Source organism: Rissa tridactyla, chromosome 3, assembly GCF_028500815.1.
Source record: "Rissa tridactyla isolate bRisTri1 chromosome 3, bRisTri1.patW.cur.20221130, whole genome shotgun sequence".
NCBI lineage: Eukaryota > Metazoa > Chordata > Aves > Charadriiformes > Laridae > Rissa > Rissa tridactyla.
Genome location: NC_071468.1, coordinates 42,262,346 through 42,282,822, shown reverse-complemented (window position 1 = coordinate 42,282,822; position 20,477 = coordinate 42,262,346). Strand labels below are relative to the sequence as shown.

Genomic DNA, 20,477 nt, shown 5'->3' with positions numbered 1-20,477 from the left:
TTAGACAGTGAATGATAAGCAGAATACCAGAGTTCATTTTTATTTCTAATTTTTATATTCCAGTTTACTCAGCTACTCAGTTTACTCAGCTAGCTACTCAGTGTAGCAAGCTGAACTGTGCATAGTTAAAAATGAAGGGGAGAATAAGGGCATGAAACATTTAGAAAAAAAGTGAGCCAAAGAAAAAAATTCCAGTGGTACTCAGTTGAAAAAAAACAACAAAGGACTTACTAGCTGAAGGAATACCCAGTTTGATTCTGGTTATGTGGGAGTTTATTTTTTCTCATACGAAGTCTAGCATCAAAGGAGACATTAAAACCCTATATTGAGCAGGTTGTCAGTAATGGCTAAAACTGGGGCTCTCACAGAGAAAAACACAGGCTATATTCTGCAATGCGCCAATTTTTCATTTCCCAGAGATGGAAGTTATTGGAGTGTGCTGAACCTGCTAAGGCTTATAAGGAAAGGTTGAGGTTCAGGTATAGATTACTTGGATATTTTGGGGTTTTACCTCATTGTACACACTTCAGGGTCAATGAGTATAAAGGCTCTGCAGTAGAAGAGCTGCGCTATTGATGACTTTGCTCGTGCAATAGAAAGTCGCAGAGAAACATTTCAAATGTGCTGAGTACATGTGGTCAGTTCTTTTAACAGGATTTGGAAAACCAGCTGTTACCTTAAGGTCCAGTCAAAGAAGCGCTGCACATTTCCAACCCTTTACAAATTTCAGAAAACTGTTTTACTGGTGCTTATCTGATAGGACCTGAAAGCTGTTTAAAACGTAGCTCACTTTATATATTAGATCAATCAACCTCAATTAAGTCACAAAAAAATAAACCCATTAGCCATAGTTCCCAGAACCTGCAAATATGTAGGAATGTGTATTGATACTGCTACTAGGGGGATCTCACTGGCCCCTGCTACACCACCCAAGGCAGTAAAGCCAAACCAGTGATTGCAGGGACTGGGCTACAGGAACTGCTTCCTTTTGGTTGGAAAAAAATATTGTTACTTAAAATGGAAGCACTTAATCATGGGTTTAACTTACAAACAACTAGGGGTACCTAATCTGAAACACTCTCACGAACTTTATTAGCCTCTCCAAAAGTCTATGGCTTGATGACAATTTCCATTTGGTTCAGCAGTTCTTTGAAAATAACTCTGTGAAATCAAGTGTGTGAGCACTGGGACTTCTCTTGACAACATCTCCAGTCACAAGAGCCCCAGTAAATTAGCAGATGTCTGAAGAAAGTGGAAAAATATTATGGTGAGTTTAATTATTAGGATACAAGTGACAGACTTTTTGGGTTTTTTTGAAGTTTTGCACCTTATGCCCCACCTATCTCAAATGTAGCATAACCCAATAATTACAAACTAAACTAAGCTCGGTGTGTATCCCCACCACAGGGTCTAGCTACTTAATGAATATAGTCTTTGTTCCACAGTTGAAATTGGTGATACGTGATAGTTTTTTTCTTCCTGTATATGCAGTGTCACTGTTAAGTGTCAAGAGACTATTATGTAATAGAAGGGACCTGCACCAACTTCTCTCTACTTGGATTTCCAAAAGTATGTATGTGTGTCATACAAATATTTTTTAAAAAAATAGTATCATATTCCCAGCTTCTGCCCAATTGTTTTTAGCACAACTATCTCTCTGGAAACATGCCTTTTTGATTCAGGCGTGTGACTGACACAGAAGCACCGTGACTGGACTTTTGATACTTGCCATTAAGTTACAGTGCTTTTATGGAGGTCCCACTTGCATTATAGTTCTAATAAGAAGCAAACACAGAAAGACAAATATTTGGATCACAGTCCACTATGGCCATGATAACTTAATTTATAAATTGTAGTAAGTATGTAAGTTTGATGATGACTTTGTACACAGCTTCTACCAAGTTTTCACCTCCCTAGAATTCCAGACCAAACTTCTCTAAAATTAGCTCACAATTTTCTAGTTTTTCCTATGGACTCTCTCTTCTGTTAGAAATTAGGTCATCTGGGAAGTACATTCCAAGTAACACCTATAAACCATATTTAATGATTAGGAAGCAAATCCCAAGATTGTTTTCAAGTATAAATTCTGTAGCAGCATGTTTCAGATTTCATTCCCAGATGGCTCATAGATTTGGCAGATAATCAGGGAAAAATTATTAAAACCTGCTTGTTCTACCAGAGCATTAGATATTTTCCCCAATTTCTTCAGCCTTTTCATTTTTTATATTAAAAGAGATGTGTTATGCTACTAAGTACTGTCTTTATAAAACTCATAAATAATTACAATATCTGGATTCAGTGTGACGCTGAAATAAGCAAATACAACTTTGAACAGGACTTGCATAGAAAAGCCTCAAATTTGGTTATATTCCTTAATATGAATCTGTCTTTTAAACGTGATACATCTGACAATATGCTGCAAATATCCACGACTATAGTGATCTACAGTCAAGTAGTAGCATGAAAACAAATAAGTCGTAAACAGCTTAACTGTTAAAACCTGTCTATACCAGCTGATAATGATGTACAACCCAGTAGCATTTGATTAAGTAAATATAGCTTTTCATTTTTTCTTATTCATTCATTGAATGCGTATTTCAGGCCACAGAATGTTCAATGTCAAATCTTATTGAACTGCTTCCTTCAAAGGACGGGACTATCATAATTCGTGAGAATTAATAAAAGCTTTGTTAGGATTAAGTGTTCTCTTCTGTTGAAGGTTTTAGTAGAGAATTACGCAGGAAGCATGGAATGAATTTAAATGCTCAATACATGTCCTCATTAGCTAATTTCATTTTGACTCATTAAAGAACCGAGATAAATAATATGAAGTTTCAGACTTATTTATTGAATTGAAAGGAATGAACAGTAAACCTGATAGAAATATACTGATGCAGAAATAATGAATTCTTGGTAAACTGCAGAGAAAGGCACAAGCATTTAAGAATAAGTTAAACCCACTACAGACAGCCCCATGTGAAGCACAGAAAATTTGCCATTTGGACCAATTAGTAAAATCAATACACGCTTTATTGAAGGTCACTGACTACTATCAAAATAGCAGTGTTGTTCTGCAGTGGACTTAATCAAAACATGGCAATGAGTGCAATTAACGGATAAAAGTTTAACTATAATTTGGTTCTCTTGTTTGGACAAGATGAATGAGGTTCAAAGACCATCACACAAAGGGAAGATATTTGATCCATTAGTTTGATCAAGATTTAATTATGTTTGCAGCATGGTAAAACTCAGACGGTTTTCAAACTCAGAGATGGGAAGTCTCACTTAGCATGGAACTTAGGATCACTTAAAGTTTCAAAGATTTTCAGCACCTTTCCAAAAAAAGGATCCTACACTGTACCAGTTTCCTGTTTAGACCTATTTGTGTTCTCAAACTAGAGTTCAGGTCTTTTCCCTGAGTAGTATCAGACACACAAGGAATTCCAGGGGCTGTGCAAACCAAGAACCTGCTTGGAACAGGAGAAAAAGAGATACAGAGAGATTTTCAATAAATATAATACTAATAAATTAAACCATAAAAATAATCTATAGGAGACAGAGCATCTTGAATCTTAAGAGGGATTCTCATGTTCTCAAATACTTGCTTGTTTAAGGATGGATCTAGTGCAAAGATGGGCTTTCACTTTTAGGAGAACAGGATTTTATTGTATTGTTTTAGTGGTTTATTTCTTTTAGTGGTCTCTGTGTCAGAGAAACACAGAATATGCAAAATGCATATGTTGAAATTTAATTTTTTAGAAAAGTCACGTGAAACTAAATTAGAAGCTGTACTAAAGAATATACTACTGCATGGAAGTTAAATGCTTAATTCTTTTTGAAAGTTAATTTAATTTCTAATTACTCTTAATTTACAATAGACTATTTTAGGTTTGTAGTGACTGGTTTTCAGAACCAGAAATTATTGTACAGAAATTAGATCCATCGTACTTACTTGAGCAGTGCCTTCAGTAGTATTAATTTTAATTAAGGCTATAATAATGTGATTTTTGTGTCTGTGGAGATTCCAGTATTTGCAACACTGTTGCATAAGGAAACCTGTTAAATTTATCTGGTTTGTTGACCCTGTGCTAAATACTCAGAGTCATTATTGTGTTCTCAATTTTTTTTCACCACAAAGGCAGGAAACTGCTGTTTTACAGATTCCATGCAGAAGAGTTTAGGTTATTCACTTGAAAAGACGTGACAACAAGAAAGTCTGACCTTAAGTCTCTGAAAATGTTGACGGCAAATATAGGTGACATTTAGAAAATTATTATCTGCCTTTTGACTTATAAGAAGATCCTTGACAGAATGTTTTGCATTAAAGCAGCAAATTTAATTCACACAGAAACAAAAATCAATGTATAAACATTGTACTTATGAACAGAATTCAAAAACTTCGGGTTATTTTCCTAGCAGCTACCAGAACTGGGTCTTACTAAAAACTGTAAGGTCATCTCATTTTCCTGTGTCCTTCCACCATCTCAACAGTTTGCTATTTACAATACCCTTCATAACCATCAGTTTTAACTTAAGAACTTGCAGTTTCTTGCACTATTGCAAGAAAGCTGGTTTCTTTTTCCCCATCTGTCCCACCCTTACTCAAGCATGCGACTAAATAACAATGCTAAATAATGTGGGTACAAATTCTTCCATAAAAGTCTTAGTTTGCAGGCTAGCTATAAGGCTTAGAAATGCCTGCCTCAAACAGATGCGAGTATGGATCATAAACATTATAACCATTTTCTGAAAATAAAACATTGTACAAGGCTTTGTTTCATTACCAGAAGTGCAATTATCTGAGACTGCCAATTGCTGCTTTGGCTGCATTCCCCGTCTGCTGCAGAGGTAACTCCCTTGTAAGGATATACAGTAAAACAGGTGCAAAAGAAGACATGAAAATTGGATGCAGATACATCACTAGAGAAGTTTGATGGCATGATTCACGTTCATTTCCTGGAGATGTTTAAAAACTTTCTGAAAATATTATGACAAACCAGACAGAGGTGTTCTCTGGCTAAGCAAGTGACTGGCCCAGAAAAGTCTAGAATTCGTAGCACGCAAAGTGTGAAATGAAGGATTGCCCCACCTTAGCCAAGTTAAATTCAGTCTTTTGCCGAGTCTTTGAGGCTGATCTTGAGGGACAGGATGGAAAAGTCATTAAAAACAAAGGCAATAAAAGAAAAAAAAAAAAAAAAACCCAGAACAAATAACTGCAAGTATCCGCTGCATGACCCTAAACACCCAGTAATTTACTTACTGGCTCAGACGCTGAGGTTCATGTTCATACCACATAAAATACAACTTTAAAATATAAACAGATAAAATTAGATTAATGGAGATAGAATCTCATAAAAAAATAAACAGAGAGAGAAGCAAAAGGTATGGGATGTGCGACAAGGTTTAAAAAATTTAAAGATTAATATTTTCCTAGTTTGCCGCTAGGAAACAACAGCGTGAGCCCCCTCAAATCCAGAAATCACACATATTTCTGAATTTTACATCATCAGTGAATTATCTTAAACCCACACTTGCCCTTAACGTTGCTGCTGTCCTTACTAGACATACCCACCCTGGATAATTTGTCTTACTGTATTAAATCACACAAATATTGGTTTGGGTTTTCATAGATTCATAGAATCATTTAGGTCGGAAAGGACCTTTAAGATCATCTAGTCTAACCCGTTTCAATATTTGTTACTCATTTTTTCCACAGAGAAGTAAAATGTCCACCATCATTCAGCAAACCAGTGGTAGCAATGGGAACAGAAGTCCTGCGGATCAGGGGGGTGAACGGCAGAATGGAAGAACTGGATCACTGGATTCATGCTTTATTAAATGACAGTATAACTAAACCAGAGACAGATTTTAAACTTTGGAGAGGGACACACACACCAGTGTGGTTTTGTAGCACACCTCTGAAAGCTGTTGCATATTTCCCATCATCCTTTTAAAAACAACTGCACACAAACCTGCTAAATATGACTGCAATACAACCAACATTCTGACTGATGACAAAGGTCAGAGGCATTGGAGAAAATAAAAAGTTTTTCTCACCTTATTATAGTTAAGATGTATACTGATGACTTGCAGGAGAAAACGATACTTCCCCCACTATCTTCTGAATTAATCTGAATCTCAACAAGCACCCAACAGGCCTTTATTATGCATTTCATTTAAATTACATTAATGTGTAACTCAGGAAAAAAAAATGAAAAGTGAATCGTTTGTAGCTGCAAGGCAGTCCTTACTCACTACCTAAAAGAGTTAATTTTACAGCAAGCCACAGCTACTCTGCTCCTACTGTATTTGATGTGGATTTGAGACTATTTCAGGGGATTTACTGTTTTAGTACCTGTTTGTCCCTTTTTAACAAGTGTAGGATTATGGGTTTTAAACAGAGATAATAATTCAGGAAAGCTATGAGTTCTTTTATTAAGACTTTAATCAGAAGCATGACATTTCTTTACAAACAACAGCAGTTTCATGATTTCTTTTGCCCGGAAGGAAGGGACTTCCCCAGTTTAGCTTGATTTATTACTGCTTTTGGACTAACACCCTAATCCTCCTAACCAATGTTTGCTCAGTTCCATGGTCTGTTATTGATAGAAGTCTCAAAATTATGAAAATTATACACTTTGTAGGCAGGTGGAAAGCAAAGGAAGGTTTTTAAGATACGTTTACCCTGCCATCAAAAAGAGAAATATGTCACTATATGTGAATAATATTAATCTCAGAGCTGTGTTAGGTACTGGCTATACCTTAGAAATAATGGCATGGACTTTATCCTAGGTCTGCTGTGCAGGATCTCAAGGGAGTTTATAGCTCATAGGAGTTTATACAGCTCTCCCTGACACACATTTCCATGGTTTTACTGCAATTGGTATCTGAACTAGTAAGATTAAAACTTGTTTGGGAATGTCCCTGCAGGCTGCAGCACCTACAGCTGAAGCACAATCATGCTCTTTCTAGCTGCAAACTAAGATCTTTCTACATAAAGTGACAACTGCAATTTACAGAAATAACCAAGATTACATTACCTAAAACACACAGCAAAATAAAAAATTAAATATAGAGTGAAACTTCGATTAAATATCGTAATGGTAACCCACCACTGAGATATCAAAGCTCTTCTCTTAACTGCCTCTCAAAAGAAAACTGAAGAACAGGTGACTATTTGAAAAAACTCCTCTCCAAATCCATTTTTCTCTGGTTCACCTCCAAGCATCATCTCAGTCTGAAAACCTAGGAAAAAGTTACGTGCACTAGCCAGCCAACTGACCAAAAGTCTTTAAAGCATTTGTCTGTCTCAGACTAGGGCCTCTGTAGCCACCTGCAGGACTGACTTTGACTTGGGACTTATGAAATAAAGGTGCTTTTTGAGGCAAATACTCTTTACACGTCAAACCTTGGTTCATTTCCTTTATTTTAAACTTAGTCACGGTGACATTTATGATACCCCAATCATGTTCTTTTTCTGCCGCTACGCTCTCCTGGTTTCACTGTCACATAGTTCTTTTTTCATGCCTACCATTCTTGCAGTGCACTGACACACTTTCCTGTCAGACTGATGGTTTGGTTCCCTCTTCTATCCCTTTCATCACCTTAAAGTATCTCTTTTTTGAAATCAAATATAGGTTAAATACTAATTGATTAGATTCTATAGATTCTCTACCAGCACTCTAACCAAGTAGGTAAGAAAGCAAGCAACTAGGGACAAGAACACCTGCAAAAAAAAAAACCCTGAAAAATATTTATTTGCCCACCTAAACAAAAAAATGAAAAAATGAAATATTTGGTTCTCAAAATTAATTTTCAGTAAAAAAAAAATCAAATTGAGGTGGATTTTGAACAATATTATCACTACCCTTAGCCTCTGATTTTTTATCAAAAGATGAAAAACTGTAAATAAAAATAAGCATTAATCCCAGATTCTTATCCAAACATTACCTATTTTTCCAAAATTAGCGCTCCAGAGTTGCAGCAACATGTCTGTGAGTTTTTGGTTGACTTTTGGGGGGCACGAAAAGCCATTAGAAATTGTAATTAGCTCTAGCATTACCTCCTCTTTTCAGTCTGTTCCTCTTTTATTTTTCATTCTTATTAATAGAAGCTTCTGGCTTTTACTGTGATAGTAAAATTCATAACAATGTTTTCAAAATGAGTATTTCACTAACTAGTGAGACGAGCTGGTTATCCAAAGTATGAACGTCTCCATTCTTCTATTTATATCTCCTAAAATCAGGAGCTTACATTGCTGACTGTAAGCCAGTCTTTTGCCTCTGATATTTCCCAGGTATGTCTACAGTCAGATTAAAAACATCTGCTGGACCAAGCAGATTTAGCCACAGTTCAGCCAAAGCCCTTAATCAGATTCAATTTCCTCTTGTCCTGGTCCCCTTAATTCTCTCCTTATTGTCTGCCTATTTCTTAACTTGAAACTTCAACAATTCATCTTCTCTTCCAAACCTGGAAATAGCATCTCATTCCCAGATTTGAAACCCTTAGATACATTTCTGCACCTAATGTAAAAGCTGTCTGCACCTTCAGAGTTTTCAGGTCCACAGAAACTTTCTATGTCTATTCTATTTGTAGCTCCCATCAACATCAGATGGCAGATTGTTTTCTTTCCTCTTTCCTTATTTTATGTCAGTGATTAGACAATAATGTCCTGGTCTTCTTGTATCTAATGCCTGTGGTTTGAATCTTTCACTTCAAATGATTTTCTCTTCCTTATGTTCTAAGTCCTACCTAAAAATCCATTTCTTCTACTCTTCTTTCAATTCCACAGTCACAAACGCAAGCTGACCCTGTCCAAGTTTATTGGTTTTTATTTGAAACTTTCTCACTGCATTCACCTCTTCTCCAGGTTTCATCAATCAAACTTTCCTTCCCCAAAACAATTCATTTTAGTTACGTATCTTTTACCAGTGTCACAAGGGAAGATATAGTCCATATTCGGTTTCATTGGTAATGAAACCAAACTCTGTACACAGAAAATGAAAACTTAACTCTAGGTAAAGGAAACAGATATAATTCTGTAGTAAAGCAAAAAAAGTGTGATTACTGAGTTCTCACAGTTTAATTGCAAGTCTTTTGATATTTGACATTCTTTCTCAAAGTTTATCCCTCAAAGGTAGTTGATTATATAAGATCCTTTTATAAAAATTTTGTTTCAGATGGATTTTGACAAGCAACTCAGACAAATGTTGTTTAGACAAGTGTATGACTCCCACAGCTCAAAGCCAACAATATCTAACCTTTATGTAGATTAAAAGTAGCTTGGAAATATGACCAGAGTGAAGTTGAAAGGCTTAGTGAGCTAAAAAAAGATTTTAAAAAAAGTATTTTTAGCTATGTTGATAATTTTGGTTGTGTGACTCATACCTTGGGAAACCTTTGAGATGGTAATAGTCAAAGACAGGTATCTTCTGATTCAAGAAATCAGACACAACAAATCTACTCACTGAAAACCCCAAACTAAGCGTACACACATCTGCAGTTTTCAATAGTAGAATGATATAAACTATAGATCCTGCAAAAAAGGGAGGTGGGCCCAAATCCCCAGCCCTACAGCCCTTTTACTTGTCCCCAGGCTACCCCAAAGCTCCACAGAGGCTGACATTTATCAGTGGCTCCGCTCACAGGCAGAGTGGCCCCACCAGCACTCACCACCGGACGGTGCACGTCCCAGAACGCTCGCTCCTGGCTGTCAAGAATCTTCCTCTCTATCTTGTCTCTCTTCTTGTCCACTCTGTCAATGTTATAGGATATTTAAAAGAAACGATGTTAATGACAATAATTTTAAACATAAGAAGCGTCCAATCACTTTTCCCTCCCCTTCTACTTTCAAAAAGCATGCAAAACCAAACCTCCTCGTCTTCAAAGGAACTTACTTTGCTTGTGCTTCAGCTTGCATAAAAATAAACTCCCATTTCCGAGCAAATGCTCGCTGTAGTCTGGCCAGACTCTCCTGAAAATACATCACAGTTTTGGTGGGTTAGGTTGCAAGCTATTTACTATTTAATAGCTTTTAGCATACCTTTCCCTCCTCCCCTTAATCCCCCCAAGACGTAAAACAAGTCACAATATCTATGCCAGTGTAAATGTACCTTACTTATCTGATGTAAAGTCTTTGCTTGACACCAAATGGGATGGAATATTAGATATATCTACTTTTGAATGCCCCAACTATCTTAGTTTTGAAGCTCTGATGACAAGGGTGGATGCAATCTTCCACAGACCATGGGATTTCTGAAGCGTTTTTATAAACTGGGTGGTGGCTGAGTAATTTTGTAATAATACAAAGAAACATTTTTGTTTTGAAAGTACCTAATACTGAAAGATAACAGCAGTACTTTCCATACTGGATGATCCACATGGCAATTCTCATCAGTCATCTATACAAATGGTTTGCATTGAACAATGTTGGCTGCCTATCAATTTATTTAAAATACAATAACAAGAAGCTATCAACATTTTGGTAGTATAGGAATCTTCCAAGACCTCCCCAGCTATCCTAATTTTTTTTAAAATGCAGGCTATAATTCTTCGCTACTGTACAGGAAATGTATATATCCTACAGCCTACTAATGATAACAGAAAGAATATTTGTAAAATCTTAGCAAAATTCTCTCCTCCACTGATGCTGGAACAGCTTCACTGTCTGTAACAGAGCTTTTCCAATCTCCCTCCGGCTTAAATGGCAACAGTACGCAGTCTGCTAATATGGAGAAGGCTGAGGTTCTTATCTTCCTCCAAAAAGACCACAGTTATCTTTGTGCGCTGCCTTTACTGAGACTAAGGGAAAAATTGTCAGTAAAATTCCTAACAAAAAGTGTTGCTTTAACTGTATTTCTATGCATTGCAAATGTATCTCTATGACATACTTACTGAAAATAAAGACTGTAGAGAACGAAGAGGAGACTTTCTAGAGATCTTGTCAATACCAGTAAAGGCTCTCGTGGATTGTATACTGGAGGTGAATTTTCTAAGGCATGCAAGTATAAAATTATGCATACCCCACAGTGCAGTACACTGAAAAGCAAGCTTGTGCCAGAAGAAGCAATAAAGTGTGTCAGCATGGTGCTGTGGCTGGAGTATTTGGCATGTTGAGAGGCCTGGCTGACTATCCTGCTATCGTGTCAGAATAGCACAGCTGGGCAGCTTTCAGCGCAGAGACAGGGCTCTTCATGAATTTTATGTTGACATTTTCATGAAAAATTCAGGAACTTTTTGGGGGATATGGATGGAATTCAAGACATCTCTCTCCTTAGCGAGCGCCATCCTCATCAGCTAATTAAACTCACACTTTATCCAGCTCTTCCTGGCCCCAATTATCTTACGTTGCCTGGGGCACAACACAACTTTCAGAGAGTGGGAAGTGCCTCTAGTCTGACTCTCTGCCTCTCGTATAACTGATAGGACAAGGACTCAAGCGCCAGCAACGCTTTTAAGAATGAAATTTATGTTTGTACAGCTACCGAGTGCTTTTGAAAATGTTGCCAGAGATCCTTCATTCAAACCTTACATGGTGTAGAATACAATTGCTTTCAAACACTCGTAGTGTATCTGGGATTTGTGAACAGTTATTTCTGATCCTGGCATGATGATCTGAGCAGAGTAAGATTAGAGATAGACCAAAATCTCAATTTTTGCCCAGCTAGCCTTCACTACAGTCTCCCAAACAGCATTTATGACTACTGAGCACTGTCAGACCCACAGGCTGGCAAAAGTGGATAACTAATAAATTTGAACATATAATGCCTATCTCATGCTTAACATTATTTCACATGCTCATTAGGCCAAGCAGAGAAATCTACTTTTCCCCAGGTACTTACAGCTTCATAGTCTGCTAGCTCTAGCCTTGCTTTGTTTTGCATTGTCCGCTTGCAGAGGTAAACAGCTGGAACAGAATGAAATAACACAGAATTTGCTACTATCTCATAATCGCAGCAGACCAGAAATCTAGTCTTCATCTCTATTTTGCTGCTAGCTTTTTTTGTTTTGATTTCTCCCTCTATTCTAAAACCCTTTAAATATGGGATCAATGCTGACAGTATTGTAACTAAAATGATGGGTCAGACACAGAGACTCATGAAATAATAATAAAATCTGCTTTATGCATCAGACTTCATATACAAAATGCATGAGGTACTTGGGGTGAGGTTGTTTAATGGCCAGGGAACTAGCACATAAAAGAAAAAATGACAAAAATATTTTTTAAACTCTGTATGTATAACTCATAATGTGTACGAGTTTTATCAGAAGCTGACGCTATATTAGTCAAATAGGTTTTTAAGAACATGTATAGATGGGTTTATTTATTTTTACTTTATATTTAGAAAACACAGAATTTCAACCTAAGATTTTAGCTAAAAATTAATTCCAGATAAAATTCAAGTCTCATACAGTATAGACTGGTATAATCAATATTTTAAAAAGAAAATACTGTGAGACCAAAAAAAGACAAAAAAGAAAACAGTGTACCATGTATTAGATATAAAGAGAAAAAATATTCTTTCATTTGTTTTCTAGATCCCAAATGCTTCAGCAGAGCTGTTCTGCCTCTACCTTATTTGGACAGAGCAGAATCTTAACTAATAAAATGGAATACTGACAGCTAGATACTGAAAGAACGCAGGGATGAAAATGAAAATTAAGGCCTACATAAACAGCACAGTTGCTTGACCCTGAATTCTTAATGCACTCCATTACCCTTGAATTAAATACGCTTCCAATAGACTTTATTTACCAACAAATACTTCACATCAACTCTGAATATTGTACAGCTGCCCGCACAATATTTCTTTTATTGTGAAATATTTACTCGCTTCATTATTTCAGAGCACCTTATGTGTGAGATGGAGGAACCATTTGACCAGTGTAGATAAGAAAACCTTAACTTATCTGTGGTCTCTACGGTCAGCAAAAAGAGCCCATATTTATTGGTTGCAGTTAGGAACGTTCCTGCTTCCTGACTGCCAGCTTGTCCACTACAGAAGCAAAGAGGAATAACTTCACATAGGAATCTAACTCTTGCAATCACTAGGAAGAAGGAAATGCTCATCTTATATTTAGCTTTGATTTTTAAGGTAGTCAAACAAATTATATTTTACAACTCTACGGAAACATTTATTTCTGACAAGTCACCTGCAAATGTAGGCAAACCCACTACAGTGGATGCTATTTCAGTGGAGCTGATAACAAGCACTTCTAGTAACCCCAGCTGCAGTTACAGATGTTACTTGATGTAAAATGCAGTTATATCTTAATGCATTTTTGTCGGTTTTTTCCTCATTTTTTGTGTGTCATCCGGTACATTTTCTTTCACATTTTTTCACTTTACACTCCCTAAGAAGCCATGGCCTCTTCCTCTATTCCCTGCAGTCCCATATCCCCTCTGGTTCGAAAGCAATTTCTGTGTCTACAAAATCTACAAATACAGGTACAAATCTGTGTCACACACCAAGTATAGGAGGCAGAGAATTTCTATAGTCCCAGTTTCCATGCGTTTTAATATTAGCATACACTTACACTATTGCACTGGCATGCATGCTGAAATGTCACAAAAACATGAGGGGATGAACTTTGGACCCTTTGTACCTAGGTTGCATACACAATCAGTACAGTGGTAAGAGAATACTGAGGAAAGTTGAGGCCTTTTGTATAATTAGCGTCTTTTACAGTGAAGCATTTTCCTCTCTTTTCCTTCAAAATAAGTTATTGCATTGAACAAAAAATTCCTAACCCCCTTGGAAATATTATCAATAAAATACATATTTAATAGAAATGCATGGATAGTTTTATGAATTCCATGGGTCAAATTTTGTCTAGTCCAACAGTATTATACCATCTGAACAGAAACAAAACAAACTCCCTGTTCTCTGCACTTGCTTAATCCCTTGTAAACCACATTATCGTGGTCCCCGTATAGGTACCTTTAGTCAGCTTAGCACGTCCTTTAGTCCCATTAAGGGTATATTTTGAGATTAGCATCTCCCACTACCTCCAACAAAATTCATTGCCGCAGAGGTGGCTGACTGTCCATCTTTCTGTCAGGATAGGTTTCAACAAAAAAACATCATCAGATCACAGAGTCCTCAACACTGGCAAAACAAAGGCAGGTCACCAGGACCAGGAGAGAGGAATTAGCTTGCCACTCTATTAATCTAATACTGTATCTAAGAAAACCCTTGTCTTCACTGTGTGACTGTACTGCAGTGTTTTCCCTGCAGGGTTCCTTTAATGATCCTTTTTACTCCATAGCAAATAGTCCATATAAGAATGTTTGGTTTTCATTATAAACATATCTTAGCCAAGACTAAAAAAAATTGTGTTCATCCCTCAGACCTTTTTTCTCTGGAATAACCAGATCCCCTCCCCTTCAGAAGCATAAAGGTTACAATACCTGTGGCTTAGATTCTTTATGTCAGAGATGTTTCTATGTGCCAGTGTGGATAAGGCAGAATATGACTAAGAAATACTCAGTCATTTGGGAAATACAACATATCCCCTAGTGTAGAAGAAAATAGTCCTGAAGGACATCCCTACGCTTTGACTCAATTTACTGCCATTCACACTCTCATTATCATATTCTTTGGCTTGCCTGTAACAAAATTCACTAGCACATTCACAAATTCACAAAATTCACAAAGCAAGAACAACGTGAAAATCACTCTCATTTTCAGCCAGAACATTTGAAGACACAGAGAAATTAGGTTTTGTTCTTCTGATGTTTAGAGCAATGAGATATGAAATACGGATGCTCCAATCTTTTGCAGGTACCATTCCTTTTCTGCACCAAGACACGTGTAACCGCATGTGTCCAGTAGCCTAAACTTGAGCATCTGGGGAGGATGTCAGTCAGTTTCCCTCTCAAAGCAGAACAACAAGCCCTCAGCATTTCAGAGAATGACAGTGTCTGCTTTTCTAATCCTGTGGTTTGTGTGAGTTGTCAGTGTTACTAGAGCTTCATATAGAAGTACAATCTGCAGGAAGGGTCTCCAACTAAAAGCTCCTCTATTTCTTTATATATTTCTCTATTTATCTACCACCCAAAGGTCCTGGTCAGGGCCCTCAGTACACCAAGGAGCTGTAATTGCCCTCAGCCCATCTAGGGTCCCCATGGAGGCTCCCCGCACCCAGGAGCTGTGCTTAAGCCAGCTGCTTCCCCAGGCCTCTGCTTGAGCTACGTTGTAGATACACCTCTAACCAGCCCTGTAACTTACCAATGCTGCCCTGGCTTCTTGGCTTGACCTTGAACCTTCCTGGTCACTTGAGAATTTGTCAGTGAAGACATGGCTCCTGCCTGCACTGTTGCCACCCTCAGCTCTTGCTTCCCCTCCCTTGCAGAGCTTGCTGGCTCTTGCCGCTCCCTGACAAGGCTGCTGAAAAATGCTTTACATATGGATGAATGATATGCAAGGAACAGGGTTCTGATTAATAACCTCAATTTACTAAATATGGACTGCCACATACACTCTTATTTTTAGAGCCAGTGTATTCTGATGGATTTTGCAATCAACATAATTGCCTCCACAAAAGTGAATTATATATTAGATGCTATAGCTTGTGCTTTAGAAGTGACTGATTATCATGAGCAAACAGATTTGCCAATAATTTTAAAGGCAGTATTAATATACAACATTTGATAATGAAAGATGGGGAGTGATGTTTATAAATGGGCATTTGAACCAGAAACCAGTATTAAAACACACTTTGGTAGCTGTGCAGTAAATACAGACTACTTGCTCTTGAAAATTTTGTTCAGTTTCACAAAACTTGGGCAACATGAGAGCTTAAACTGAGATTGCAAAGTGTTCTAGTGAGAGTTGCATGAAGAGGATGTCTGTGTTTTCCCCCTTGAAATTTTTTAAACTGTTACACCCAAAAGAACCCATTTTCGTGGTCAGCTACCTTTGTTTCCTTTTCTTGACTGTTCACTTGTACTTGAAACCCCCTAAGAAACCTCTATAGATTTTTTTCTTTAAATAAGATCATAGTGATAATGACAGGTTTAATTCTAGAATTAAGAAACTGGACTGAGTACACATTATATTACACACACTTACTGAAAAAAACACAGAGCTCTCACGCAAAAGCTAAAGTGGGGAATTTAAGCTTATTGGTAAACAGGGGCTAAATCTTCCCTCTCACCACAGCAGAGAAAAAGCCTCAGCTAAATTCAATGGAAGTACAACTGGGCCTCTGAAGACCATGGGTAAAGCCACCTACACATCCACCACCATGTACACAAACTTAAACTCCTTACATAATTGTCCCAGTGCCAGTGGTGTTACAGCTTGATTCAGCCCCAGATGGTGGGCGTAACTTTCAGTGAACGCTCATTATCTCCACTGAGGCCAGATTAAATTTATACTCTCTGTGAGTCAAAATTCTGGTTTCGGAGTCAGTGTGTATATGCCTAGGCAGTGTTTAAAGAGCAAAGAAAATACTGCAAGGTCTAAGGGTTTAAAGGTGCCCTGTTGGCAGGCAGAAGTTATCCCTCCATATGCGAGTGCCTGCGTCAGATGGAGAATTATGGTACAATCGGCACAGAACACGACTGCAGGATGGAGAAAATGAAATCAACTATCATATTTAAACACCAGGATTTCTAGGGCTAATTATCCCACCGCTAGGACACCTCTGGTTTTACCCAATAAAAAGAAAATAATTTTTGCTCTTTGCAACAGCTATTGTGTCTCACTTAGTCTCAAAAAAAAAGATGACAACTTTTAGGTGGACAAATGGTTCACCAATCAATCAGCCTCGTGTATCTATAACAGAACTACACTATTTAGTAAATGTTGATAACATTAAGTTAGAAGGAAGACCATGGTATGTGCACTAAACTGTCAAATGGTAAAAACATAACTTCAGAAACACTCCTCCCTTTCTCTACTTTTTACTCTCTGATCGCGCTATTTCTATAACATTTAAGGAATGAAATTTGATTATAGATTTAGAAGGGTAAAGGACTTTCTTACATAAACCAAGGGCAAGAAAGAAACCAAATTTCAAACTACCAGATAGCTCAAGAATTAGAAAAAGGCAAATTCATCTTCAACATACAAAAGTCCCCAGATGACATTGGGCTGGGAACATCCTGCAGGTTGACAAAAAGAGGAACAGAAGAGAGGTCATCCAAACTACATGAACTATGGGATCAGATAAAGAATAACTTATTGTCAAATCTAGTTTAAAATTGCATTCATTGAATTATTTCATACTTCATTGAATTACTTCATATGTATTTCATACATAATGCTTTCAATTTGCATTCAAGACTTTAACACTTTGCTTCACCAGGAAAAAAAAAAAAAAAAAGCTTTCTACCTCCTCTTAAGTTTCTCAGATTTAAGGGGGACTCAAATGCACTTGCTAAAAGGCTTCTAAGAAGAGGAGGTGCAACAAATCCAAATACTCGGATTTTGCACAGAAACCACTTGGGGCACGTGCAATCTTCTAAACTGCAAAAATCAGCTATGGGGATGGCATCAGAAGGTGGTCATTACTTGACAAAGAGGGCAATTATTCAGTGCCCACATGGCAAAGGGCTATCAGTGGCAAGACAGTGCATGACTGCAGAAAAAAACATTTGTTGTCCCTGCTCCTTTCATGGCCTGAAAGCACTAATTTCCATATTGATAATGAAACAGACAAATTTATTTAGTTTACTCAACCACAGTAATTTGAAAGCAATTCTGAAACTTATGAATTATGTTTACAAATCTCAGAACTTATTCTGATAAGAATTTTTATCTCTGTTTATAGGGGACCTAGATGCAGATTATCAATGCTTTTAAAATAATGCTCTGCAGAAAGCATGTACTTGGTTCAGTTACCTTTTCATATGTGTGCATACAACTGCATTGCCCAAACACATTTTCCATGTTCCACATACTATTGAAATAAGTTACACATTTATGGAAAGAAAAAAATCATGCAAGAAATGAAAACTCTGAAGTGGTGAGCTGATCGAAAAGTGTTTTCAGGAAATGCCTCTTGCTTACAGAGCTCTGTGGAATAATTACTAAATTGGCCAAGAATACAAAAATACAGCATTGTTCACACATTAAGGAAAGTCATAAAATCAAGAGGCTTCTGAGGTAGCATACAGCCGCAGCTAGCACACGAAGAATGCAACATCTGTGATTCCCTGTACAAGGTTGTTTGCGAAACTACACGACGGATGGAACGGAACACGCTTGTTCCGTGGCCTTCCCTTGTGATGAATAGCAGATATGGGGACGAGATGGTACTACAGAACTGATAAGCGGCCTACATGCTACCCGAGCCAACATTTCGTCAAATGTTGATGAAATGCTGTCCTTTTGTGCGAACTTTGCTCACCACAATGTACCAAAACACACCTCCATCCCGGAGGCTATCCGCCCCCGAGGTGTGAACACTCCTCCTTGAATACATTAATCATAATAAAAGTACGTATGACTAAAGTCACTCAAACTCCACTTTGAAGATAAAAAAATAATATAAAAATAGCCCAAGAGAGGGGGGATGTCAGGGAAGACACCATCGCGAAGAATTCCGTCACTGATTTCCGGGATCAGTCGACGGGCTGAGCCTTTCTTCCCCCCCATAGGGACGCCTTTGGGTAAGACTTCGATTACACCGAGCGCTTTCTCGGGGACTTAGAAATTTCTCTAGAGAATCTCTACCCTACATTTATAGCCAGGCTGTATCGTTTATAATTTTGTCGCGCGTTTGTATACTTAGCAATATCTTTATTTGCACGTGCTTTGCAGACAGTGTATTTATCACCGGCAATCCTAAAGAACCTGTATATCTGTTGTTTAAATAAACTGCACTGTTTAAGTAGCTAGTCGTTTCGCTTTCTCACTGAACGCGACCAAAACTACAGAGAGGCCGTGCTAGTTCAGGAGCACGACTAGACTGAAGGTGCAGTCCACTATTAGTGTATCCAAATCGTAATAGTTTAATACATATTAAACGCGATTGGACTGATAGTGCTGAATTGGGCATCACTCAGAATTTAAACCTAGCCGCACCTAGCCTCCCACCTCGGTGAGGAGTGTTAGAACGCAAGGGGGTTTATCTTCTGCCAAAACCGCTTGGCCCCGTTTCACGTAACAAGCTCTCATGACGGTGGTTTGTCAATGTCAGAATTAGCAAGGATCAGAACAAAATTCAGGACATCCTTGTTGAAGTGAGACTTTCTTTTCATCATTTATATGACAGAGATAGCTCTTAATGAATTATGTAGCTCTGCAGAGAAACATAATGGGATACAAATACAGAGTGGAGAAAGTCTTGTAGGTCACCTCTTCCATCTTTCTGCTAATGCGAGTCTCTTTCCAAAATCTCAATTGATTCAGTTCTGCCCAGATTAAATTTTATGCATGGCAAGCACTGGCCCCAGTCACATTTTCTGGAGGGACTGTTCTCCTTGATAGACTGTTCTCCTCATTTAGTCCTGCCACCAAGATCTTACTCAATATATTCTGTATATGTAGTTTCTCAAAGAAAAGTCACCCACTTTAAGGAGCCACAACCCAGTCTTAGCAACAATTTCGTACATCACTTGAGTCTGGTGGAAAGAGTTTATTTCTCAGTACACCTAGAAATCCAGAAAATTTTGAGACATTTTGAGACAGGTCCTTAAAGGAGGGATTTCTATTAAGGACCTAAGAGGGTTGCTTGTAGGAGTCATTGCTGATGTACTCTGGCTGACGCTAGCTGTCCAACAAATGGGAATTGGGCATCAAGATTCAAGATAATAGAACTGCAAAGCTCTCCAGAAACTATTTACACTATATTGGTAAATTTTTCCTCATTCTTATGGCATAAATTTTAACAAATTTTTATTCATATCTGATAATTTATATTGAAGAAAATACTATTTTTCTACCAGTATTGCCCCAAGCTACTGATTCATATTTATGGGTTGATTTCCAGAGATGCTGAGTACATGCAGTTTTCCAGCAGAGTCCAGGTAAGCAATAGGGCTTAATATTTCTCAAACACAAATCGCTTACTAACAAGTGGTTGCCAAGGGAATCCTGCCTAAGCATTTGGGCAAATAAAGTATATAATGCATCCTCTGCACAGTTCTTGTTCTAGCCAGTTACTCAATGGAAAAGGGTGCAGCAAGACGAATGAGAGAATGATGGAGAAAATTCCTGAAATAATCAAATTTTCATAGAGGGGTTTGAAGCTAGGCATGTAAAATAAGTAGGCAAGAAACCCTAGAGAGAAAATTATATTAAAATTTTCAATATGTGAAAAAAAATGATACATGATTGCAATTACTTTTTGTGCACTACATGTACTCTTTAGCATCTTGTGCACTATATTCTTTAGCACCAGGGTCCTCCACATGGGTCAGGGCAATCCCCGGTATCAATACAGGCTGGGGGATGAAGGGATTGGGAGCAGCCCTGCCAAGAAGGACTTGGGGGTGCCGGTGGATGAAAAGCTGGATGTGAGCCAAC

At 37.7% G+C, this 20,477-nt stretch overlaps 1 protein-coding gene across 1 annotated transcript in view; it reads right to left on the bottom strand.

Moving 5' to 3' along the window:
• The window catches only part of RGS7 (regulator of G protein signaling 7), a 277,355-nt gene that overhangs the window by 31,485 nt on the left and 225,393 nt on the right, over window positions 1-20,477 (bottom strand). The window contains exons 8-10 of the mRNA XM_054196998.1: window positions 11,841-11,905; window positions 9,897-9,973; window positions 9,673-9,754 (exon numbers count right to left, since the gene is read on the bottom strand). Coding sequence (XP_054052973.1) covers window positions 9,673-9,754; window positions 9,897-9,973; window positions 11,841-11,905 — 224 coding nt within the window. The remainder of the gene's footprint in view (window positions 1-9,672; window positions 9,755-9,896; window positions 9,974-11,840; window positions 11,906-20,477) is intronic.